This window comes from Crinia signifera, chromosome 8 (assembly GCF_055691185.1).
Source record: "Crinia signifera chromosome 8, ASM5569118v1, whole genome shotgun sequence".
Classification (NCBI taxonomy): Eukaryota; Metazoa; Chordata; class Amphibia; order Anura; family Myobatrachidae; genus Crinia; species Crinia signifera.
Window position 1 is genome coordinate 40,405,204 of NC_139224.1, and position 27,158 is coordinate 40,432,361.

The 27,158-nt window shown below is 47.5% G+C and overlaps 1 protein-coding gene across 5 annotated transcripts in view; it reads left to right on the plus strand.

The window, feature by feature from the left end:
• The first annotated feature begins 439 nt into the window (after window positions 1–439).
• Window positions 440–27,158, plus strand: part of CACNA2D3 (calcium voltage-gated channel auxiliary subunit alpha2delta 3) — an 876,035-nt gene continuing 849,316 nt past the window's right edge. For 3 of the 5 annotated variants that reach the window (XM_083156212.1, XM_083156214.1, XM_083156213.1), the window contains exons 1-2: window positions 440–1,875; window positions 2,487–2,568. In XM_083156212.1, the coding sequence (XP_083012338.1) occupies window positions 1,757–1,875; window positions 2,487–2,568 (201 nt within the window). In that variant the 5' untranslated portion in view covers window positions 440–1,756. Of the gene's footprint in view, window positions 1,876–2,486; window positions 2,569–27,158 lie in introns of those variants that run through there. The other 2 variants (XM_083156215.1, XM_083156216.1) reach the window with 2 other exon arrangements.

The following is a 27,158-nucleotide window of genomic DNA, read 5'->3' on the forward strand; positions in this document are numbered from 1 at the left end:
AACCGAGTGAGTGTAGGGTTACAATATATACTCACATCCTAATTTGCATTTTTGGGTTCTGTGACAAAAAAAAAAACCGTTGCCCTAGACCTTTATGTTTGGATGGTAATCAACCGAAAAAATGTCCTTATTATCCACTGATGCACAATGCTATCAGATGCTGGCAATACGTGGTAATAGGGAATATATTGTGGGCTGAGTATAATACATGGAAGCCTTTCGCTTATAATCGCACATTAGCATAGATGTGACCGCCACACTACTGGGGGGGGGGGGTGTCTCAGAAACTTTGAAAGACAGTGCTCTGAAGGGGCTTCCAGCGCCAAAGGGGTTAAGGGATAAACCTTGGCAAATGCAGAGATGTTTGCATTGCAGCGGTAAACAGGACTTGTTCTAATAGTATGCTAATTACAAATAATCATGGCATTTTGTGAGCGCTTAGATTAATGGGCGCCTAGCATGCATGCAATGAGAGGAATGTACAACAATAAAAGCGTAGTTCTGACTCGGGGAAGATAAAGGAATAAGTGTTTGGATTAATAACTGGAAAAAAAAAACAAAAAAAAAACTCCAGAGCTGCTGATCTGCTTTTATGGGAGATATCTGATGCACCATCTACCAAAGGGATTCCTCCTCAAACCAAAATTAATAATTTATTCATGGGCTCAAGTCACTTAGCCTGCATTGATCTAGCAAGGCTGCTTTTTTCCTTTCATTCATAAGCATTTAAATTCGGTATATCTCGAGCAGCTGCTGCAGCTGTGAAATACAGGCTAGCATGCCTCTATGCACAGAGACAGGTTACGTATGACTCCATCGAGCCAAGCTGGGCTGACTGTCCGTGTCACCGAATAACTGCCTGCGATACCAACATGACATATCAGCAAAGGTCCGGCTGTCTTCCTTCTCTTCCTCTGCACGTTGCCAGCAAGCTCCTGTTTGGGTGGCTGCTCTCTAGCTGTTCTCAGTCGCACAACAAAAGCTGCTATGCAGTACGGCACTGAATGAATTGGGGGAACTCTCCGGAGGGTGTTCATTGTCCCTTGTGTCAGCTTCCCCCCACCTCACTTGCTGTCAGCACAACACCCCCAGCAACTGTTCGTCGGCAATTCCTCCGAGAAGATTTGCTTGCCGTATAACTGCTCCCTCTTCAACTCTTTCTACCCCCTTTTTTTTCTCGTCCTCACGCACTTGTTCTTAATATATTTTCCGCTTGGTCCATTTGCACAAGTTCCCTTCTTGCTATTTGTCAGCACTTTCCCATTAATGTCCGTTCCTGCTCCAGTGAACCAGCACTAGACTTAATATGGGATGAAGGCTCGAGGTTACCGGGAACAGAAAGGAGACCTGAAGGCAGCTTCTTATTTGTAAAGTGAGCAGTAATTGTGAGAGGACAGGCTACACAGTTGGAATCAATAGTCTGCTTTCTCGCAGCTAAGAGCTCCTCCAGTCTAGCAGTAGGTCAGGGAAGAAGTAACTCCAGTGCACTGCTTACTGCAGAGTTGTACAGGAGTAAGCGCACGAGGCTGCAGTGCTGGTACATCACGCTTCCTGTTACCAAGGACACAACTTTTCAAATCATTGCAGGTTTTTCCCCTCATAGTCTTACACCCATCATCCCGGATACTGTTCTAGGATGGATGATGAATGATCAACTCTGATTCTTTTAAATCTGTTCTACAGAGGGGGGAACAAAAACAACTGCCTGTGCTTTCATTTTACTGTACAAATCTCTACAGACACAAGGCAAGGAAACATGCAAGGGATTGTCACTACTCCACTAGCTGTTGGGATCTTTTTCTTGTTCTTCTGGATAGCCCTGAACACAACGCTAAAGCCAGCGATTGGATCGGAACAGCAGATCCCCTTATCTATGTAAGTGTCAAGTTGTTTTCTGCTGCCCTGCGGAATTTTTTTGTTTCAATGCTGAGAACGTCGCGTAAACTTATCTGGTAGGAAGCAAGTTTAAGAGACTGCAGATATTTTTTTTTTTTCCGAGGGCTATTCTAAAATAACCTATTAAATGCAGTCGTGCGGGGAGGAGATTATGGGTTTTTCCCCGCTTTCCCCCCTCGATATAATTTACCTGCTGTATAATTTTGACCTTGCTTTACGGTTTTTGCAGGCGTCCTCTTGATAGTGTCATTTTTATACGCATCCGTTGTGGAATTAAATTGGTGGTGGATGAACCGGATCATTGATTGCAATGTAATTTCTAAGGGAGTGAAGCACAAGGTTTTTTATTTACAGTAAAAAAAAAAAAAAATACTAAGATCTGCAGTAGATGCAAGACAGAGAAAGGCCTTACCTAGATCTTGGAAGCTAGCTGTACGTTTGCTATGGGCTGGCAAGTACTGGAGCTCCACTCTCCTGTTTTTGCTGTGCTGTTAGTTTTCCTAACTAAGCTTTTCCGATGGGGGGAAAAAAATATTCTCATCTAAATGACGCTGGTGTATTATATTTCTCTCTATACCTTGTCTTCCTAGGGTAAAGCTCTGGGCCTCTGCTTTTGGAGGAGAGATCAAATCCATAGCAGCTAAATACTCAGGTTCCCAGCTCCTGCAGAAGGTAAGCGCAGTGTGATGTTTGTGATATACTCTGATCGCAGCAATTTGCGCGTTGGCAGAGCGTTCCGATAGCAGACACTGCCGGAGGATGTTCCACCGTGCACCCTGCCTTTTATTATACATTTGAATCTAAAAATAACTTGTTAATTAAGCCATTACTCTTAATTGCAAAACCGACGAAGTGAACAGACTGTTTGGTCATGTCATCCAGGAATTTGCGGGGTTTGTGCCTTTTCGGTTCCCAATTCTAGATACAAACAGCTGGTGGAGCGGAGATTTGCTAAGTTAATTCCGAGCCGAATTAGTGTTTATTTTCATATTCCCCTAGCCTGTCCGTGTCAGAGGATTGCGCGTTACAAGCGACAGGAGGCATTTCTGTGTTGTCATCTCTGCAGTTCTTACAATCCCATTATTCCCCAATCATCTCAACCCAGTGCTGGGATGTATTACATCATTACAGATAAGACGCTGTGAATGTGGTTATCTCCCAGCACAGCCGCACAGCTGGGTAATAACCCAAAAGAAGTCATGTACCAACTTGAGGAATCTGTCTAAGTTAAAATTATTGCGGGTAATAATAAGCAAGGTGAAATTGCGAATATCAGCTCAGAGGCAAAAGCTGCACATTTCCGCAGGCTAGAAGAACGCATGGCTTCCAATAAACTAGTCTTATGAACTGTATTTTTTGCTGGTTTGTCCCTGACATAGAGCCATTTATTTTGATTTAGTAACAAAGAGATTGTTAGCGGTGCAAGAGTTAATAGGACGCACATACAGTCTTTGAGGAGTCATTGGGAATGATTGCATTACCAATAATGAATATTAAATAGCAAGTAGTTCTGTTTGGGTCCTTTAACCTACAAATCATTCCACCATGTCCTATAGCCAACCGCTAGTTCCGTACCTTGCTCAGTATTCCTGATCAGGAAGTAGCTGATGTCCTGAAGCCACTGCATAAATTACCAACAATCTTATGGATTTTCAAATAGAGAGAAAAGCACAAAAGAAAAGTTGGATTTGGGCAGGAGACAAACAATCACTAACTGCTGAGGGTTACACTCTTTTAATGACTGTCCTCCATATGCAATCGAAGCTCTCAGTCTTACAAAGAACTTGAAACCACATCCACATGTCCAAAACACAAAGTGTAGTATGCACACACACATACACAGCCTTGTACGATCCAACAAATAAACCTAGTCATTGACATGCAGACACTCCGCATTTTTTCAGAACAGGTCTTCGGTCCTTTTTTTGCTGTAAATTACCCAGCATTGAAAAACACAAATGGAAGAAATGAGTGATTTTCTGCAGCTGCTGAAATTACAGTTAGAATGAAGGAAAATGAGAGATATTATTTAGCAAATTACAACTGATCATTAAGCGTACTTTGATCTGATGAGCGCTGCTGGGAATCTGTGACAGTTCCCAACCGACTTTCTGTACATTAGATATTTTGTAAGATTGTTGATGGCGGCTTGACCCCTCTCATTGTGATCTGCAGTGTGTAAACATAAGATAAGTTCAGAGGTCCTACAGTATTTACACATGATGAGAATCCAGCCACCTATAAATCCAGGCCTGCAGCATTTTACTGGGTCTTACATTTAGACACATCCAGCTTATAATTATAATACAGTATATGTGATAATGCACCCTGAATCGGGCAGTACGGACGGTGTAATGGTAAGCATTACTGCCTCACATCACCGAGGTCATGGGTTTGAATCCCACCATGGCCCTAACTGTGCGGAGTTTGTATATTCTCCCCGTACTTGCGTGGGTTTCCTCCAAGGACTACGGCTTCCTCCAACAATGCAAAAACATACTGGTAGGCTAATTGGCTCCCAACAAATTAACCTTAAAATGTATGTGTGTTCATGTACATGTGGTAGGGAATATAGATTGTAAGCTCCACTGGGGCAGGGACTGATGTGAATATTCAAATATCTCTGTACAGCGCTGCGGCATATGTATGCGCTATATAAGAAACTGTTAATAAATAAATCAGTACAAGCCACAAGGGATATATTAGAATTATAAAGAGCCCAAGCATTGTTATTTTACATTACTGAATTTCATAACCTATACATCCTGCACATCGCTAATGAATTCTAAAATGGAATTTCCAATCAGCGTCTATTCTGTATCAATACTGTTCCACGTATTGGGTATTTTAGAATAACATTATAGTTGAACCCTATGTGCTTTAATACATATACATAAAGCGACTAGATGCATGGAATACGGGCGACCATACTTTGTCTTACTGTATACAGGGTGCGCACGTAACGAGGTGGGGAGCTATGTGTCGACCAACCAAATACCAGTAGTATGTGTAATATTTCCTTATTTCTAATATTTAAAAGGATCCTTCTCATCTTTATATGTACGTGCCAAGAGCGCGCAACAGTCTCTGATGAACAGTTAATGTGAGTGCCAGTGAATTGCTTGTCACTCATGCAGTAAGTGAAAGACATAATCTTCTTCATGCAAATACATTTGTGCCTTATCTTTTTCATGGGGCGCCATGTGGTAATAATTGCAGTCAAGCAAACAGTAGAAAAATGACTTAAGTCCTGAGGGCTCACTCTGATTCACGCGTGTTCCATACAAAGCCCATTCTTCATGGTTTGTGTCCAACTGATCTCCTAATAATCTGGTCACATTTTCAGTGATCTCGGCAAGCGAATCGTTCCTGGACAGTGATTGCCAGCGTCTGTCCGCTATTTCTGCTGCTCAATAGATGTTACACAATAAAACAATGGACATATACAGGCACCAGAACTACAGATCCCACAATGCAATTGTCACACTCAGCCGCGGCGGTGCGCGGCGGGCATATTACTCACCCGTCCGCGCCCGCCGTCGGCTAGCGTGTAGTGGTCTCCGGGTCAGCGGCAGCGGGCAGCGGCAGTCTGGTGGGCAGCAGGCAGCGTGGGACATCGACAGGTGTAGCAGTGTGTGCTGTAATGGTGCCGGGAGGCCGGCGCCGCCATCTTGGTTAAGGGCAAAATAGCAGATTGGCCCAGGTCTGAGGTTTCCTCCCATACTGACCTGACAGCCAATGGCAGCCGCCCTCTTGGGATATAGGGGATCTGCCTAGGGCTGTTCAGTGTCAGTGCAAAGAGTCTCCAGAGGCGTTCACAGCTCCCAGCTGACTCCGGCTCTCTGACTCACCTCTCCTGACCTTGGTGCCTTGCTCGTGCTCTGTGTTGGTCTAGGTTGCTGCTTAACCCCATCGCTGCCAGTTCTCTCCACAGTCTGGTCTCTGCCTGTATCCCTGAGCTTCCTGGCCTAGCCCTTCAAGTCTCCTGCTTCCAAGCAATTCTTCAATCTTCATTCATCATTCATCTTCTTCCAGTCTTCAAGGATCCTTCATTTACCATCAAGTACATTCTCTTTCCGGATCCTCTTATTCTTCAAGACCCCAGCCTGCCGTCCTATGCTATTTGAACTGTCATTATTCAAATGAACTTTCTTCTTCTAAAGTGCCTTACTGGCTCAAGTATTGTTTATCACTAACTGCCACTTTAAGAAAGTATTCAAGTGTGTATTGTTTCCATTTATGAATTCTATTATTAAACCTGCACGATTTAATCCTTCATCATCTGGTCCGTCTCCAGTCGCTACACACCACACGACTTCATCCAGCCCTTCAGTCGTGACAGTTTGCACTGACCCGATGGAGTCGGGTGAAGTACAGGCTTCCATGGCGGACGTCTTTCAAGGTATCGTGACTCGTCTTGAACAAGTGGAAACTACCCAACGCCAAGTGGCTCAATTTCTTCAGGCCTTGTCCCGCCCCAGGCGGCTCCCTCAGTGTCGGTTGCTCCAGCGCCAGAGATTCCAGTTCCTGTTTCCACACCAGGATCCGTAGTTCCTCATCACATGCAACTCCCTACTCCTAGCAAGTATGATGGTTCGCCAAGGGCATGCCGTGGGTTCCTGAACCAATGTGATGTCCACTTCACCTTGCAGTCATCTCACTTCCCAACCTCCAAGGCAAAGGTGGCCTATATTGTATCTCTCCTGGCAGGGTCAGCTCTGGACTGGGTGTCCCCTCTCTGGGAACGCTCTGACCCCCTGCTCAATGATTATGAAGCTTTTATTACCTCTTTTCGTCGCATCTTCGATGACCCTGGCAGAGTGTCCTCTGCCGCCACTGAAATCCTGAGGATTCGCCAGGGTAGCCGATCGGTGGGACAGTATGTTGTGCAGTTCCAGACCCTGGCCTCAGAATTAAAATGGAACGAAGAGGCTCTCCTCTCCGCCTTCTGGAATGGGCTGGCAGGTCGTATCAAGGATGAATTAGCTACTCGTGACTTCCCGGCTACCTTGATCGAGCTCATCTCTCTGTGCAACAAAGTAGATCTACGGATGCAGGAACGCCAACTAGAGAGAAATCGCTCTGATCGTCTTCGCCCTCGCTTCACCCCAAATGCTGTTCCCGTTCCTAGACCAAGTCCTTCCACAACTACACCACCTGATGAACCTATGCAGATCAATCGTTCTCGGCTCTCACAGGAAGAAAAGTCCCGTAGACGACGGGAGAATCTCTGCATGTACTGCGGGTGTGCTGCCCATCTACTGTCCTCCTGTCCATTGCGTCCGGGAAACGGCCGCTCCTAACCTCCCCGAGGGAGGCCCGGTTAGGAGTCTTGCTTTCATCTCCCTCCTCAGCTGTTTCCACCATTCCAATTACCATTGTGTGCCCTCAAGGGGAAAATAAAGTCCAGGCCCTATTGGATTCCGGAGCGGCAGGAAACTTTCTTTCTTCATCTTTCGTCTTTCAACACTCCCTGGCAGTACAACCCTTGACCCATCCCCTGGTTCTCACTGCAGTGGATGGGAGTCGTATCTGTAGTGGGCAAATCACCCTTCAAACCAATCCAGTGACAGTCCTAGTGGGTGCTCTGCATCAAGAGACTCTAGAGTTCTTAGTTCTTCCTCAGTCATCACACCAGGTGGTCCTGGGTCTACCATGGCTCGCTAAACACAATCCTCATATTGATTGGACCAGCATGGAGATCAAGGCCTGGGGTACGAACTGTTTAACCACTTGCATGACTCGTATCATTCCACTCAATCAAATGAATCCTCAAGAAGAGGGAGGTTCCAGTCTTCCGTCTTCAACAGCTTCACCCTTGTCTATACCCACACCATACCATTCTTTTTCTGATGTCTTCAGCAAGGGAGTTGCCGATTCTCTGCCCCCTCATCGTCCTTGGGACTGTCCGATAGAGTTGGTACCCGGGAAATTTCCACCGCGGGGTCGTATCTACCCCTTATCTCTACCCGAGACCAAGGCTATGTCTGACTACATTCGTGAAAACTTGAATAAAGGCTTCATTCGTCCATCCACCTCGCCAGCCGGAGCGGGGTTTTTCTTCGTTAAAAAAAAAGATGGGACTCTCCGGCCATGTATCGACTATAGGGGTCTCAACGATATCACAATCAAGAACCGCTACCCATTACCCCTCATCACCGAACTCTTCGATAAGATCAGAGGGGCGTCTATTTTTACCAAACTGGATCTGAGAGGGGCGTACAACTTGATCCGAATCCGTTCCGGTGACGAGTGGAAGACGGCTTTCAACACCCGGGATGGCCACTACGAATACCTGGTGATGCCATTTGGCCTTTGCAATGCCCCGGCCGTCTTCCAACAGTTTGTAAACGACATATTTCGGGACTTACTGTATCATTCTGTCGTGGTGTATCTCGATGATATCCTCATATTCTCTCCTAACCTTCATCTCCATCGTCAAACTGTATCTGAAGTCCTGCGCCGTCTACGCCAAAATCAATTGTTCTGCAAGCTAGACAAATGCGTCTTCGAGGTCACTTCCATTCCATTTCTTGGCCACATCCTCACCAGCACTGGGATAGAGATGGACCCAGAGAAAGTAAGAGCCATCCAAGACTGGACAGCGCCTACCACGCTCAAAGGTATCCAGAGGTTCCTGGGTTTTTCAAATTATTATCGTCGCTTCATCCGGGACTTCTCCACCCTTGCTGCACCCCTTACAGCTCTAACCCGCAAGGGAGTAGATCCTAGTCAGTGGCCACCCGAAGCCTCGCTAGCTTTCCAACAACTAAAGAATGCATTCGTCTCTGCTCCAATTCTTCTTCAGCCGAACCTCGACAAACCCTTCATTATCGAGGTGGATGCATCCTCAGAGGGAGTCGGGGCAATCTTGTCACAGAAAGGAGAGGACCAGGAACTTCACCCCTGTGCTTTCTACTCTAAGAAGTTTCTTCCAGCAGAGAAAAATTACCCCATTGGGGAGCAAGAGTTACTAGCAGTAAAGTTAGCGTTGGAGGAGTGGCGGTACCTCCTGGAGGGGGCACGACATAAGATCACGGTATACTCTGACCATAAGAATCTCTCATTTCTCAAGCATGCCCAATGTCTTACTGCTCGTCAAGCCCGCTGGGCCATGTTCTTCGAACGATTTGATTTCCAGATCAGATTCAGACCCGGGTCGATGAATGCCAAGGCCGATGCCCTTTCACGCTCCTTCGAGACTCCGGCCGACCTAGAGACTCCTCCTCGACCAATCCTCGACCCTCTGGTTTTTGCTCAAGTTACGGTCCAACCTTCACCTCCTCCAGGCAAAACCTTTGTTCCCCTCAATCTTCGCAAAAGAGTGCTGTCCTGGGCACACGCTTCCCGTTTTGCAGGACATACTGGTGCACAGAAGACCCTAATGTTCCTGTTACGTTCATATTGGTGGCCCACCATTCGTCAAGATGTAACCAGCTTTGTCGCTTCCTGTGTAAAGTGCGCCCAGCATAAGTCCCCCAGAACATCTCCTGCCGGTCCTCTTCTACCTCTAGCCATTCCTACAGAACCATGGTCCCACTTGTCTATGGACTTTATCTGTGAACTTCCTCCCTCCAAAGGGCATACGGTAATCTGGGTGGTGGTTGACCGGTTCTCAAAAATGGCGCACTTCTTCCCATTGAAAGGTCTTCCATCCGCTCCAGTTCTGGCTCAGCTCTTCATCTCCACAATCTTCAAACTTCATGGGTTGCCCAAAGAGATTATATCTGACCGTGGAGTGCAATTCGTTGCAAAGTTTTGGAGGGCTCTCTGTTCCGCTGTACAAGTCAAACTCAAGTTCTCCACTGCATTCCACCCACAAACCAACGGGCAGACGGAACGGGTCAACCAAGACCTGGAAGCCTTCATTCGCTTATTCATCTCTTCTTCTCAAGACGACTGGGTCGATCTTCTGCCTTGGGCGGAATATGCGCACAATAATTCTTATCATTCATCCTCCGGCACCACTCCCTTTTTTACTGTTTTTGGCAAACATCCCCGATCTCCAGATTTCTCAGACTTATCTTCATCCGATGTTCCTGCAGCTGCTGCTTCTTTACAACGGTTTGCGAAAATCTGGTCAGATGTTCATACCGCTCTCCTCAAAGCATCCGCTCGATACAAAAGGATGGCGGACAGGAAAAGAAGAGCGGCTCCCAAATTGAAGGTTGGAGATCGAGTGTGGCTGTCTACCCGCCACATACGCCTTCGGTTACCATCCATGAAGCTGGCTCCCCGATTCATCGGACCGTTCCCAATCACGCAAGTTATTAATCCTGTTGCATACAGACTACAGCTTCCTTCTTCCCTGAAGATCTCAAATTCTTTTCATGTGTCTCTTCTAAAGCCCTTGAGATTGAACTTGTATCAAAAGAAGGTGCCCAAACCGCCCAAGATTGGTTCTGAAAGAGAGATTGAGTTCGAAGTGAGACGCATCATCGACTCACGTTGTCGCAATGCCCATCTGCAGTATCTGGTGGAGTGGCTTGGATTCGGTCCTGAGGAGAACTCCTGGGTTGATGCTGCAGACCTCCATGCTCCCCGTCTGGTGAGGCAATTCTTTCAAAGGAACCCACATAAGGTGCGTAGGTGCCCTGGGGTCACCCAGAAAAGGGGGGGTACTGTCACACTCAGCCGCGGCGGTGCGCGGCGGGCATATTACTCACCCGTCCGCGCCCGCCGTCGGCTAGCGTGTAGTGGTCTCCGGGTCAGCGGCAGCGGGCAGCGGCAGTCTGGTGGGCAGCAGGCAGCGTGGGACATCGACAGGTGTAGCAGTGTGTGCTGTAATGGTGCCGGGAGGCCGGCGCCGCCATCTTGGTTAAGGGCAAAATAGCAGATTGGCCCAGGTCTGAGGTTTCCTCCCATACTGACCTGACAGCCAATGGCAGCCGCCCTCTTGGGATATAGGGGATCTGCCTAGGGCTGTTCAGTGTCAGTGCAAAGAGTCTCCAGAGGCGTTCACAGCTCCCAGCTGACTCCGGCTCTCTGACTCACCTCTCCTGACCTTGGTGCCTTGCTCGTGCTCTGTGTTGGTCTAGGTTGCTGCTTAACCCCATCGCTGCCAGTTCTCTCCACAGTCTGGTCTCTGCCTGTATCCCTGAGCTTCCTGGCCTAGCCCTTCAAGTCTCCTGCTTCCAAGCAATTCTTCAATCTTCATTCATCATTCATCTTCTTCCAGTCTTCAAGGATCCTTCATTTACCATCAAGTACATTCTCTTTCCGGATCCTCTTATTCTTCAAGACCCCAGCCTGCCGTCCTATGCTATTTGAACTGTCATTATTCAAATGAACTTTCTTCTTCTAAAGTGCCTTACTGGCTCAAGTATTGTTTATCACTAACTGCCACTTTAAGAAAGTATTCAAGTGTGTATTGTTTCCATTTATGAATTCTATTATTAAACCTGCACGATTTAATCCTTCATCATCTGGTCCGTCTCCAGTCGCTACACACCACACGACTTCATCCAGCCCTTCAGTCGTGACAGCAATAGCACGAAAGGAGGGAGATGTGTGCCTGAATTTACTTTATTTAAAATCTTTGTTTAGAACGATGTAGAAGAATGTAAGGAAGAGCACTGGGTGGTTAAGAGACCAAGAAGCAAAGAACCAAATGTTGGTTCTGACCCAGTTAGCATTATTAGGTATTAGCAGCACTCACTGTTACTGTATGTGGGGACGCTCAGTGCTGTCTTGATTTGAATCCGTAGACAACTGTACGTGGGTTTTATAGGTTCCATCTATCATCTAAAAAGAGATGGAATGTCAGTTCTGCTGTACCTCCGTTGGTCTTTGCAGCATGGCTGTCATCAGATATTTTGGGGCTTGTGAATGGAAAATAGGCAGGACCCCTCAGACCACTGTCATTATTCCCATAGGGGAAGGGATGAAGCATGAGTGACAGAATAACGAGAACGAATAAAGGGACATGGTAGGGATGAAAGAAGGAATAGGTGGGAATGGGACCAAAAGAATAAGGGGAGATTCTATTTCATCATATAACTAGGAGCCAGACTGCGTCTCCTTGTCTATCTGGGCCCGGGATTGCTGTACTGGCGCCCCCACCCTTGATGTCGGCACTGCAGTGCAGACCCAGTGAAGTGTGGTGGATCTGTACCCAAAATTACAGGTCAAATGAAATGTACTGTAACGCTAATATAACTGATGTATGCCCACACAGTTCTGGGATGGAGAGATATCTGCACCTATTGGCCATGTTAATGTGCATCTGTCCTCTTCAGCAAGCAAAGAATAGCCCCTGCCAACATGATGGTTGGCAAAATAGAGATAGCTTCCAAGGCTTGGTGGGTATATGGGATACAGGGACTTTGGATTATGTGCAATAAAGCAGTTTTAATAGAAATATACTGTGTAGAGCCGGGGTTCTCAAACTCTGTCCTCAGGACCCCACACAGTTCACGTTTTCCAGGTCACCCGGCAGATGCACAGGTGCACTCATTACGCAGGTGGAGCTAATTATTTCACTTGTGATTCTGGGGTAGATTTATTAAGCTCAGTGAAGTGATAAAGTGTTTGTTTTTTGTCACCGGCCAATCAGCTCCTACAGTGGCGTAGCTACGTTTTGGGCGCCCCCCCTCGCCGCCGCCCCGCCAAGCACCCCTACCCCCCTGCCCTGCCGCCCCGCCGCCTATGCAAACCCCCCCCAATCCCCCACAGCCTTACCTATCGCGCTGGTCCCGGCGGCTCCGTTCTTCTGCTGAGGACCACCACAAAATGGCCGCCCCCATACAGCAGACAGTTTCAGAGAACTGTGTGCTATATGGGGGCGGCCATTTTGTGGTGGTCCTCAGCAGAAGAACGGAGCCGCCGGGACCAGCGAGATAGGTAAGTCTGCAGGGGATTGGGGGGGGGTTTAACTATAGCACCGCAGCCCCCGGCGCCCCCACATGGTGCTATAGTTACGCCGCTGAGCTCCTACTGTACCTGTCATTTTTCAAACCAAGCCTGTAACTTCACAGTTAGGAGCTGATTGGCCGGTGATAAAAACCAGACACTTTATCACTTCACCGAGCTTAATAAATCTGCCCCCTCTGTGAGGAGACCTGTAAAACATGCACTGTGTGGGGTCCTGAGTACCGAGTTTGAGAACCTGTGCTGTAGACATTCTGCTTTTCAGTTTGTTAGTAATGAGGTGACCATGGAGCAGAAGCAGGCTGGAGATGCAGAGTAAAGTCCGTGTCACTATAAGCTGCACATGTAGTGTAGGCATTGAGTCAGGGAGCAGTGGCGTAACAACAGCACCGCAGCCCCCGCGGTCACGGGGAGGTGCTGTGTAGGTGCGGGCGCCGGGGGGCTGCGGTGATATTGTAATGCCCCCCCCCATCCCCCGCAGCTTTACCTGTATTCGCTGCGGTGGTCCCAGCTCCCCTCCTGGCTTCATTCTGCTGCTATGGAGAAGGACCATCATAAAATGTCTGGCCCCCATATAGCACACAGTTCACTGAAACTGTCTGCTGTATGGGGGCGGACATTTTGTGATGGTCTGTTCTTCATAGCATCAGAATGAAGCCAGGAGGGGAGCCGGGACCACTGCAGCTAACCCGGCCGCAGCACTGACATCCCACCCGCAGCGCTGACAGGCATCCAAGCTCCCACCTGCAGCGATGACAGCCCAGCTCCGGCACAATATTTAAACTTTTACGCCACTGTCAGGGAGAGTAGTGCATTCCGATTCATTTGCAGTGGTGTTTTCTCCATGTATTCTATAAGGAACTTGAGGCCTGGTGTGAAAATATAAACTTGACAGTAGTCATGAATAGAATAGTACAGTAAGTTCATGGAGAAAAGTACAGTAAGTTAGTGTTGTTGGACCATAAGAGTTATTGATCCCCAACAAGGGCATACAGAGGGCGAGATTCACCAAACACAAAAATGCTGTAAAACCCCCGTTTCTGGGTTTTTACCGCATTTCCATATGCAGCAAAGCCCCGACACTGGGGCTTCGCTGCGGGGAGTTACGCAGTTCTATATGGCGTAACCCCATGGAAGCCTATGGGCTTCCCTTCGCGTCCCCCGCCGCCCCGCGCACCCCCCGCTGATCCGCGATGCCCCCCCCTCACCTGTGTCCAGGCAGCCTCCTGCTGTGCTGCCCGGACCGGTGATCTCCTCCTCCCTGCACAGCTTCCAAGTGCAGGGAGGAGGAAACGGAGCCGTCACACAGCCGGCTGAGGGTGCAGGGAGGGAGGGGGGACCCGCAGCCATCGCCTTGGCGTTAATAATCGCATATGTTACTGCATATGCGATTATTAACAATGCGAGTGCCGGCGATGTGCTGCGCTGGCTGTTAGAGAATCCCACCCAGAAGCTGGTAATATCTGAATGCAGGTGTCAGTGTGGAATTGCTGCTAGGGAGGTAAATGTTTCTGTTGGCAGAGTGTTGCGGTGTTAGTGTGATGTTAATCCACACAACAGAATATAATCAGGACTTTGGTTTATTGAGTAGCCACACGATAACAGTAGTAAAAGAATATAAGAGGTTCTGCAGCAGCAGGAGATTCCGCACACACACAGCAAGGCAGAGACAGTGGCTATGCAGCAGCTTGTACTAAGCGTAATGCGCCGGGGGTGTATGACTGTGACTTACGCTTGTAGTGGTGACAGACCGCATGGCCATGCAGTCTGACACTCTCCGGTATAAGAGGCAGTGAGATCGCGTCAGGCTCCTCTCTGCAGTGTTACTGCTCAGCAGTGTCACACTTCTCTCTCAGACAGTGTGGAGGAAGGAACTTCAACTGACTCATCAGGTTCCTTCCTACACAGACCTAACACTAGGGGACTCACTGGAGCATGCTCAGTGCTGTCTAGTGGACACAGGAGACCAGGTGAAGAGCGCTCTAGTCTCCAACAGTTTCCATATTGAGTTAATGTCTCACAGGTATTAGGTTTGTCTATGTGTGTTTCAGCCTGAGGAACATGGCTCTGAAACGCTCTACAAGTGCGAGATTACTTTACATAAGAAATACACATAGTATTCCTATCAGTAACACCAAGTAATACATATTTACATCATATCCTAATAAATACATTACTGTAAGAAATAATTATTTAGGACAGATTCAATTACTGTAGCCGCAAGTCGGTTTGCCCCACAAGCGGCGTTATATGCTGCAGGTATGGTAGTTCCGCACTCAGACTTTACATGCAGCCCCATAGGTGTACTAAAATCCGTGAGCCTGGGGCAAAATCAGGGTGAGCTCATTTGCCGCAATGCCTCTTCGAACCACTCCCTCCCTAAATGAATTGACCACTTTATATTCACAGTTTTTTTTCTTAGAAACATATAACAAAAGAAAAAATCAGAGACAAACTAAGATATCATAAAGTATTATTGTAGATATATAATAGTTTGTGCAAGTCGTTCTGTTGAATTTACTTTATTTAAAATCTTTGTTTTCTATGATGTAGAAGAATGTAAGGAAGAGCACTGGGTGGTTAAGAGACCAAGAAGCAAAGAACCAAATGTTGGTTCTGACCCAGTTAGCATTATTAGGTATTAGCAGCACTCACTGTTATGTGGGGACGCTCAGCGACGTCTTGATCTGAATCCGTAGTCAACTCTATATACATGGGTTATATAGGTTCCATCTATCATCTAAAAAGAGATGGAATGTCAGTTCTGCTGTACCTACGTTGGTCTTTGCAGCATTGCTGTCATCAGATATTTTGGGGCTTGTGAATGGAAAATAGGCAGGACCCCTCTGACCACTGTCATTATTCCCATAGGGGAAGGGATGAAGCATGAGTGACAGAATAACGAGAACGAATAAAGGGACATGGTAGGGATGACAGAAGGAATAGGTGGGAATCGGACCAAAAGAATAAGGGGAGATTCTATTGCATCATATAACTAGGAGCCAGACTGGGCCTCCTCTATCTGGGCCCGTGACTGCTGTACTGGCGCCCCCACCCTTGATGTCGGCACTGCAGTGCAGACCCAGTGAAGTGTGGCGGATCTGTACCCAAAATGACAGGTCAAATGAAATGTACTGTAACGCTAATATAACTGATGTAAGCCTCTGGTTTAATGCAGCTGCGTACACTGCAGGTAATTATAGGGGTTAATCTTGCTCTTTTTTGCTTGCACCTCTATGGGGGTGATACAAAAGTAAAAAACTGATATCCAAAGCGCAATCAGTGATATTCAGCCTGGATGACACAATAAGCCTTCACCATCTAAGCTTAAAAGACATGTGTACGACAAGAAAAGAGTGCACCCGGGCGAATGTCACATACACTAACATATGTTCAGGATAAATCTTTATATACTAAAAAAGAAAATAACAACAGTATTGTAGGGAAATAGATGAATGCTTTTATTTCACTCAGCACACTCACATGGGTGCAGAGATTATCAGCATATCACAAAGGAGATGTAGTCTTCACTTTAGGAGCCTTGTTTGAGCCTCTAATCCTAAATAGACTTGAGATGGATACAAATAGTGCAATACCGTTTAGACCTGGCTACCGGGAGAATCCATGCCCCTTGGAGGGCGATATGCTTTTTAATCCATCCAAATTGTGAGTGTATAGAATAAATGTTTTCTTGTTTTAGCCAAACGGTATTGCACTATTTGTATCCATCTCAAGTGCATTTAGGATTAGAGTGGTAGTCAATCAACCCCTATGAGGTGAAAGTATCCAAGCCAGCCTTACGCAAAATGTGAGACTAATAGGTACCACGTGAGATAAGTTAACAGTCCCACCTAGTGGCAGTTTTTACCTATGAGCAGGGGCGTAACAAGACCTTTGTGGGCCCCATAGCAAGATTTTGAGAGGGCCCCCCGTGACCTGAGAGAGCAATGGGGGTGGTGGTCGGGGGCTTGCTTTTGAGCTGATCAGAACAGCAGAGAGGTGGTGTAGCCTGACAATGGATGGCGGAGTAAACAGCAATAAGGACAAAGGCGGCATTTAGAGTACTGTAATTCCTGATACTTTAATGAATTAAATGCACTATCCTTTCACAGAATTACAAGACCACATTATGCGCCACACAGTAATGCCCATTGCATCCCATGCCCCACATAGTAATGCCCATTGCACCACATTACACTACATTTAGTAATGCTGATTGCATCACATTACAACCAACTGTCGCCTCACACAGAAATGGCCAATGTGCCACATTCCACCTTGCACAGTAACTCCCATTGTGCCACATTCCGCTCCACACAGTATTGCCCATTGCCCCACATTACACCCAGGACAGTAATTCCCACTGTGCCATATTACTCCCTGTACAGTTATGTCTACTGCACCACATTACACCTTGCACAGTAATGCCCACTGTGCCACATTCCACCCCACACAGTGGGAATTACTGTGCAAGGTGTAAGGTGCCATGTTATGTCCTGCATGGTAATGTCCACTGTACTGCCATTTGCACCACATTATGTTCCAATCAATTATACCCATTGCTGCACATACCTCTATAGATGCTGGATCCTCGATGCTGGTCACCATAGCAGCAAATTACAGCATTCAACTTATCTTCCAAATATCCAGCTATGGATGATCCAGGGGGCGGGCTTATAATGACCAATGGGGCGGGGCTTATAACAGCCCACAGCCCAGGCTCAGGCAGAGCTCTTGGTGACCTGGGGAACTCAGCTGTGGACGGACCAGGTCGGAATATGAGCGGGTCTTCAGAGTCATATCTGTGGCCAGATTACTTATCGCTGTCTGAAGGCAGGGCTGTTTGGAGGCAGAGCTTTAGGCAGGGGGGTTTCTGTGTCCTGTCTGTGGCAGTGCTGCTCCGTACTCTGCAGCGGCAGAAGATCCCAGAGCGTGACTGGGTGCAGGGGGAGCAGCGGGCCCTAGAAACAGCTCGGGCCCCATAGCAACTGCATCCCCTGCACCCTCAGTAGTTACGCCATTGCCTATGGGCTGCAGCCCCCCCAGTTAAAAACCGCCACTGCTCCCACCCATCCTCTCCGCTCTGATAATGCATGCTGCCTAGCCTGCAAACTAATTATTTTTCATGTGCTGCTCCCTTCCTCTAGAATTCTTTGCCTCTCTCACTCTCAGGCTCTCCACCTCCCTACAAAACTTCAAATGGGCTCTCACCAAACCCAGCCAAATCTCACCTTAACCCTTTGTTCCATGCTTACTGTCTACCATCTGTGTCACCCCTGTTTGTCTGCCCCTTCCCTTTAGAATGTAAGCTCTTAGAAGCAGGGTCCTCTTCTCTCATGTGCTTTTCCTTCTCTTACTTAAACCATCTTTGATGGTAACCAAATCCTGTGGTTTCCTGCCACGCTGATACTTATTTCAGTGTCCTCTACTGATGCAGCGGTGGTTATATACCTTGTACTTGTCCTCTATTGTATTCAACTATAAGTCACTGTTTTGCTTATTCGTTTATGCACTCTGTAATTGGGCGCTGTAGATCCCTTGTGGCACCATATAAATATAGTTTATTAATAATAATAATAATAATAATAAATAGGTTGCTTGTACCGCTGGTTACTCTCTTATGCTATCACTTCCTATGGGAGCGCTGTGAACTGCGATACTGCACGCCCCAAAGAGATAGGAACCCTAGGCATGAACATTTGTCTGGAATCGCACATTTAAAAAGTTGGATGGTATTTCCATTCAGATGTTTTCATTTAATACATTAATTTGTATTATTTATGAGGGGAAAATGGCAGAAATAAGTAAAGAAGTTACTAAGCATTGTTGAGTTTATTGTTATATTTTATACGTGGGTAGTGCCAACTCTTACAAACATTGTCATCTATTACTGTACATCAGCCTACTTATTTGTAGAACCCTAATTACACGTCTGTTCTACTAGAGGTGTAGCATGTAGCCATGGTGCCCATCACCTACCAAATGTTCTAGGGCACAGGTTCTCAAACTCGGTCCTCAGGAGCCCACACAGTGCATGGTTTGCAGATATCCTCACAGAATTGCAAGAGAAATAATTAGCTCCACCTGTGGATCTTTTAAAATGTGTCAATGAGTAATGAGTGCACCTGCGCACCTGCCCGGTGACCTTTAGCACTTAAACTATTTTTTACTAATGTAACACTTTAACACTGTAATTGTGGGATACCGAGGACCAAGTTTGAGAACCCCTGTTCTAGGGAAATAAAGTAAAGGGAAAATAACCATTAGGGGCAGAGCAGATATATTCCAACAAGTGATTTCACTAATAAAATCCACAGTTCAGCTTATGAGGATGACTATACCAACACTTTTGAATGTGGATCTGCTTATTGTAATGTGGTATCAAATGAATTGGAGGGCATCACAATGTTACATAATGTGAACTGGGGGCACTGTAATGTGGCACATTATGAAGTGGAGGCACTATAGTAAGGCATAATATGAACTGGGGGCACTGTAAGTTTGGCATAACATGAAGTGGAGGCACTATAGTGTGGCATGATTTTAACCGGGGCATTGTAATGTGGCATAATTTGATTTGGGGACACTGTATGCAGGGGCTGGCTGGCAACTTTTAGCCTAGGGGGCAAGTCCAGAGCACTGGCCCATAATCAGCCAAGTCACCGTCGGAAGGAATGCTTTTGCGCGCCGTAGGCGCGCCGAAAAATTAGGGGCATGGCCTATCATAAGGGGCGTTGCCTGTACCATGATTGTATTGTGTACCTGCAGATTGCACATTTTAGCGAACCTTGTAATACCCATTACACATAAAGCCACATGCCGTAATGCCAATTACACATTATGCTGAACACCATGATGCCAGTTACACATTACGCCCATCACTGCGATGCTAATTACTCAATACACCGCACACTGTGATGCTAATTACACATTATGCTGCACACCTTGATGCCCATTACACCCCATACTGTGATGGCAATTACCCAATGCTCCCCACACCGTAATGTCCATTACGCCCCATACCATGATGCCCATTACACCGCACAATGTGATGTCCACAGTGCCAGATATGCCCCCACAGTGCAAGATATTCCGCCACAGTACCAAATACACATATGCCCCCACAGTGCCAGACACAAATGCCGCCACAGTGCCAGATATTCTGCCACAGTGCCAAATACGCATATTCCTCCACAGTGCCAGATATGCCCCCAGAGTGCCAGAGACACATATGCCCCCACAGTGCCAGAGACACATATGCCCCCACAGTGCCAGAGACACATATGCCCCCACAGTGCCAAATACACATATGCCCCCACAGTGCCAGACACATATGCCCCCACAGTGCCAGATACACATATGTCCCCACAGTGCCAGATACACATATGTCCCCACAGTGCCAGATACACATATGCCCCACAGTGCCAGATACACATATGCCCCCACAGTGCCAGATATGCCCCCACAGTGCCAAATACACATATGCCCCACAGTGCCAGATACACATATGCCCCCACAGTGCCAAATACACATATGCCCCCACAGTGCCAGATACACATATGCCCCCCCTGTGCCAAATACACATATGCCCCCCTGTGCCAGATACACATATGCCCCCACAGTGCCAGATACACATATGCCCCCCCTGTGCCAAATACACATATGCCCCCCTGTGCCAGATACATATATGCCCCCACAGTGCCAGATATGCCCCCCACAGTGCCAGATACACATATGCCCCCACACAGTGCCAGATATGCCCCCACACAGTGCCAGATATGCCCCCACACAGTGCCAGATATGCCCCCACACAGTGCCAGATATGCCCCCACACAGTGACAGAAACACATATGCTGGGGTGAGGGAGGGGGGGGGGAGAGCGCTTACCCACTCGCTAGCTGCGGGCCGTGCTGCGGCTGGATCAGCTTCTCCAGCCCTCCTGCGCTGGCCGCGGCTTCCAGAACACGGCCGCGGCTACAGGAAAATGGCCGCCGGCCTCCTGCACTGAGAACATGTCCTCAGCGCAGGGGGCCGGCGGCCATTTTCCTGTAGCCGCGGCCGTGTTCTGTAAGCCGCGGCCAGTGCAGGAGGGCTGGAGAAGCTGATCCAGCCGCAGCACGGCCCGCAGCCAGTGGGTGGGTAAGCGGCCCGGGGGGCATATGGCACTCTGCCCCCCGGCCCAGCCCGCCCCTGACTGTATGACATAATGTGAATTGGGGATACTGTGCTGCATAATGTGTACTGGCAGGCCTTTAATGTGACATCATGTGCACTACTATGAGAGAAGGACTGAGACAGGGCCCCCTACAAAATGTTGCTATGGGCCCCACAAATTTTTTCCTAAACCTCTGCATGCTGGGTAAATACTGTTTGCTTTTGCATGTAGCCCATGTAGGCAGCAAGGTCGACAGGGTTCTAGGTCGACATGGGTGAAGGTCGACAGGTGTCTAGGTCGACATGGGACAAGGTCGACATGGGTTTAGGTCGACAAATGCGTTAGATCAACATGGGTAAGGTCAACAGGTCACGAGGTCGACATGTTTTTTTTTACCCGAATGTTGGCACAGTCGACGTGGACACAGTCAACCGCAGCACCTCGCTTCGCTCGCTATGCTTCGGGCACAGTTCCTCGCTGCGCTCGGCACACTATTTTATTCTCCCACAACGCCCTAGTGGATGGTAGGGCTTGAATGCGATCTGAAGCGGTAAGGCATCACACTAGTAATACAGTAAGTATCAGCTTAAGTGCTAAAAAGTGTTATATTAAAAAGAATTACAGTAGCAGCTTAAGTGGTAAAAGTGATATATAGGTGAGAAAGAGCAATTACAGTGTTATAAAATACATCGGCGCCCTTCGCGCCCCCCCACCGCGATGCCAGCGCATATGTACTAACATATGCGGCTGGCATCGTGGTGCGGTAACGGAGCCCCCCCGCGATACCTGTACTCTGGTATGCGGGGGGTCTCCGTCATTTCCCAGCTGGCTTCTGCTGCCTACACGCCGGGGACAGCTAAGCAGGCTGTCCCCGGCGCCTCCCCCCCCCCCTGCAGCCGGAAGGACGTCCGGCTGCGTTGATAGGGGGAGGAAGGGCTTACCTTCCGGGGTCCAGGAGGACCTGCAAGAAGGTAAGCCCAAGGGAGGGGGAGAGGGGGGGTCGGCGAGGCGGCGGGGTTTCCCGTAGGCTTCTATAGGGTATCGCCACCCAAATGTGGCGATACCCTGCCCTGCGATAACGGTGCGGCCGGGTAATAGTACATAGGAAAATGCAGTAAAACGGGGGTTTTACCGCATTTTCCCTTTAGTACATCCCGCCCATAAAGTGTTACATTAGTACAAAATAGTTTAAGTGCTAAAAGTGTTACATTACGTAGAGTGAAACCAGTAAAACTATAACAGCAGCTGTAAATCCTGGATAATGGTGCTGCTGGGCCCTTTGGTGAAGTAAATCCCAAATCCGTCCCTATGCACACTACCGCTATATGCACACCCTCCAACATGACCCCTTCCATTAGGTACAAAATGTTCTGCTCCTGGTCTTCCCTCTAAAGCTCCATACACACACTGGGCCTTATTCTGATCTGAGCTCAGTACAAATTTGTTCTGAAAATGGGCAAAACCATGTGCACTGCAGGTGGGGCAGATGTAACCTGTGCAAAGAGAATTAAATTTGGGTGGGGTGTGCTGAAACTGAAATCTAAATTGCAGTGTAAAAATAATGCAGCCAGTATTTACCCTGCACAGAAACAAAATAACTCAAACAAACCTAACTCTCTCTATACATGTTACATCTGCCCCACCTGTAGTGCACATGGTTTTGCCCATTTTAAGAACAAATTTGTACTGAGCTCAGATCAGAATAAGGCCCACTGAGATGTGCGCTTATCGATGTGTGCTACGGGATTCCCGGTGTTTAGATCCCCCATACATTCATAGTGATGTGTGCTAAGCAGTCTGCGATAAACATGTTTTGTATGCACTTGCTGGGCGAGCTAACTAGATTTTGCCTGCACGTGCTAAAGATCTTACTCAGCGATGGTGACGCACGTGACCTTGCATCGCCATCGCTATGGGGTGTACAATCGTAAGCAATCTACATATATTGCTTAGAAAATAGCTAGACATTTCCCCCTTGTGTATGCCCCTTTACTGTATGATTGTTGTCACCTGTGTTGAAACCCCCCTCTCATTAATTGACTAGTTCAGCGCAGGTGACGGCAACCATAAATGAAGTGGGAAGTCCAGGAGCAGAACATTTTGTACCTAATGGAATGGGTCATGTTGGAGGGCATGTATATGCATTATAAACTGTGTGGAAAGAGAATGTTTCCTTCATGGCATGACAGCCTCTAGTGTTGCAAGATCAGGCCTGGTGACAGGGTGGTGGGACAAAGGGGACTGCAATCCTGGGCCCCAAGGTTCAAAGGGGCCCTGAGACTCAGAGTCCCAGAAACCGGCAGCGTCACCTACAGCAGGCAATGGGGGAAATGCACTACTAAGTAATTACTCCCATGTGGCAGTGCCCAATGGTCAGATTAGCATGTGCTGAGCTATGATTGGAGGAGTCTGTCACATGCTCCTTTGACCCGTGGAGATTAGTAGCAGCAGGGGCGGATCCAGGATAAAATGACAGGGGGGGCACCATGATAAAAAAGGGTTTGGGTGGGGGAGGGGCGGTGTTAGTGGTGCCAGTGTACATGCTAAGAGGGTGGGAATGGAATTAAAAATAGGCCCTGGCATTTAAAGTACGCAGTCCCACCATGGCGACAAAAGTGAAGGATGTAGTTGTGCGCGCGCCAAAGGCGCGCTCCAGAAAAGGGTGTGTGGCCACTCAACAGGGGGCGTGTCAACACCATATACAACTTCTACACATTATGCAACAAAATACTAGACCCCATTATACTTGCCCCTTACACATGATGCCAAATGGAATGAGACAAAATTGACATAATGCCACATGGATTGAGCCAAAATTCAAATAATGAATCATGGATTGTGTCAAAATTCACATAATGCCACATGGATTGTGTCAAAATTCACATAATGCCACACGGATTGAGCCAAATGCATAAAATGCCATACTGATTGAGCCAAAATTCACATAATGCCACACGGATTGAGCCAAAATTCACATAATGCCACACGGATTGAGCCCAAATTCACATAATGCCACACGGATTGGGAAAAAATTCACATAATGGCACACGGATTGAGCCAAAATTCCCATAATGCCACATGGATTGAGCCAAAATTCACATAATGCCACACGGATTGAGACAAAATTCACATAATGCCACATGGATTGAGCCAGAATTCACATAATGCCACACAGATTAAGCCAAAATTCACAATACACTTCATAAACAGGGACATTGTCCACCAAAGGCACGCATTAAACATTTACACCAGAATGTCCATTACACCTTAAGTTGGGTTGGGATCATTTGGTCTATTGCATTATCGCCATTATGTCCATTATGTGTTATGCCAAACACCATAATGCCTATTAAAAATTATGCTACATAAGTGCTGCTTCTCTACATGCTCATTGCCAAGGGTTCCATGCTCATTGCCAGAGGTTCCATGCTCATTACCATGTGGGATTACATGCTCATTGCCAAGGGGGAATACATGCTCGTGGTAAATGGGGGACAGCCGCCGCCAGGCAGAAGTGATAGCCACTGACAGTGTCAGAGCCTGGCTGTATTCAGAGCACTGCAGGTCCCGGCTATTTGAAATAATACCCCTTCACACCAGAAAATGCATTCCCAGGTTGGCCCCTTTTACACCAGCCTAGTCCCTGCATTTTCTGGTGTCATGGGGAGAGAAAACCACCCCTCCCCCTTTAACCAGTTATCTAATTTAACCGGCTATATCTTCGGAACCAACTGACCCATTTACATGAGACAAGTATTATATTGAAGAACTTTGGAGTGAGCTTTGAATGATTTTGGTCCAGTGAAACTGGAACGTTTGGTTCCTGAGTAATCTGCCCTCAAAAACATGAACAGCCATGAAATTACATTTAAAAAATAAAGAAATCGGTTTACACGCAATATCTCTGGAACCGATTAACCGATTTGGACCCCCTGGTATCATATTGAAGGCCCAGCGATTTGGAATTGAATGAAATCAACCAAAAGCTTCTGTGATGCCAGGGCGGGAACTGGCAGCCGTCGTAACCGGGTGGGGGTCAGAATTGACGGGTCCCATATTATCCTATGGGGAAAAAACGTTACAGGTTTGCCAGGCGATATCTCCGGTTCCCGGGGGGCTAGAGACACGGGGCTGGGCTCGTTGAAAAGTCCTGGTCCTCAGCTACAAAATAAATGACAGGGGGGGCACGTGCCCGGGTGCCCCCCCCCTGAATCCGCCACTGAGTAGCAGCAGAATCCTCGTAGGAGTGACACACTGAGACTGAAGCTGTGCTATGGTAGCAGCTAGATTCCCTTCACCGGGAGGACCTCCCCTATTATGCACTGGGTCCATGCATACCTGGAGGAGGAAGAGTAACCTGTGGCGAGCGCAGCAAGCCACCTTGCCCAAAGCGTGAAAAGCGTCCACTACAGCTGCAATAGATGTAAATAACCTATACCAAAGTACATTAGACACAAAATAAATATTGCTGTAAGGGCATCAAACAATGTCCGCCCTCACCTGACATCTCATCCTGGTCCTTAAGGTGAAGGGGAATTAGGGCCAGATGTATCAAGCTTCAAAATTGATAAAATGGAGAATGATAAAGAGCCAGCCAATCAGCTCCTACCTGTTATTTTTCAAACCCAGTCTGTAACATGGCAGGTAGGAGCTGATTGGCTGGCTGTTTATCACTCTCCCTTTTATCACTTTTTAAGCTTGATACATCTGGCCCTTAGTCACAACCCTGATACCATGCTAACTGATGTCTGACTACATGGTGGCATTATGTGGGGCATTTAGGGCGAGATGTATTAAAATACATCGCCACCTTTCGTGGCCCCCCGCCGCGATGCCAGCGCATATGTACTAACATATGCGGCTGGCATCGCGGTGCGGTGACGGAGGCCCCCGCGATACCTGTACTCTGGTGTGCGGGGGGTCTCCGTCACCTTCCTGCCGCCTCCTGCTCCCCTCACGCCGGGGACAGCTAAGCAGGCTGTCCCCGGCGTCTCCTCCTCCCCCCTGCAGCCGGAAGGATGTCCGGCTGCTTCACTAGGGGGAGAAGGGGTTTACCTTCCGGGGTCCAGGAGGACCCTACAGGAAGGTAAGCCAGAGGGGGGGATCGGCGAGGCGGCGGGTTTGCGTCGGAGGCGGCGAAAAGAAGCCCATAGGTGGCGATACCCTACTATGCGGTATTGGTGCAGCCGGGTTTTGATACATCGGAAAATGCTGTAAAACCGGGGTTTTCAGTTTAATATATCTCGCCCTTAGAATGATGTAGGGTTTTACAGTGTGTGTGCATGTAGTTACCTCCTAGTCCGGGAACGCCACCCCTTCGGACGCCGGTCTTGATTACCATGTGGGTGTGTGTGGAGGGGAGGGGGGTTCTGCAATGTGGCAAAATGTGTGGGCATTACAGTTTGGTGATGTATTTTAAATATATCTATTTTTTTTTTTTACTGCTGGCTCTAAGTAAAGGCCCCCTTACACTTGTAAGATTTTGTGAGATTTAATCCAATTCAGGTGGATTGAGTCAATTTATCTGACAAAATCTGATGTGCCTGATGTGTAGGACACAATCCACAATCCACAATCCCTTGCCATTGGGTATAACCAAGAGATTGGAAGAGATTGGAAGAGATTGAACCTCCTGCACATAGGATAAATCTCGAGTCAATCAGGTTCAAGTTGTTGATCAATAAGTTGAACAAGTGTAAGGGGGCCTTAAGATCACTGCGCCACCAAGTGGAAGTGTGATGTCTGTAGTGTTGTTGCTTGTATATTCATTTTTATGTCATTACCTAGATTTTGAGCAAAACCCCCTTATATGTGAAAGGAATACATAAAAAATGTTTCCATTATCATAATAACCTTGCACTAGACATTGGTGCTGCTGTATAATTTAGGTCTCCTAGATTATCATATGCACAAAATAAAAGAAGTTGGAGCCTTGGGTTTAAATTAACAAAACTTTATTATCAGCACTTTTCATGGATGGTTTAATCAGTGACAGTAGCAGCAGTGTCCCTTTGCCCTCTGTAATCTCATTTATCTCTGGGAATAATAATGACATACATTCTAACCCCATGCATGCAGGTGTGTTGGTTCTCTAGTATTTTGGTCCTCCATGCTCAGGATAATATTGCAATAGAGATGAAGAGGGCAAAAGCTGTGTCCCAACACTAAATTCAGAAAAATCTCCAGAACCCAAACTAAATTCACATAAACTCTCCTGGATGGACACTAGGCAAGGGCG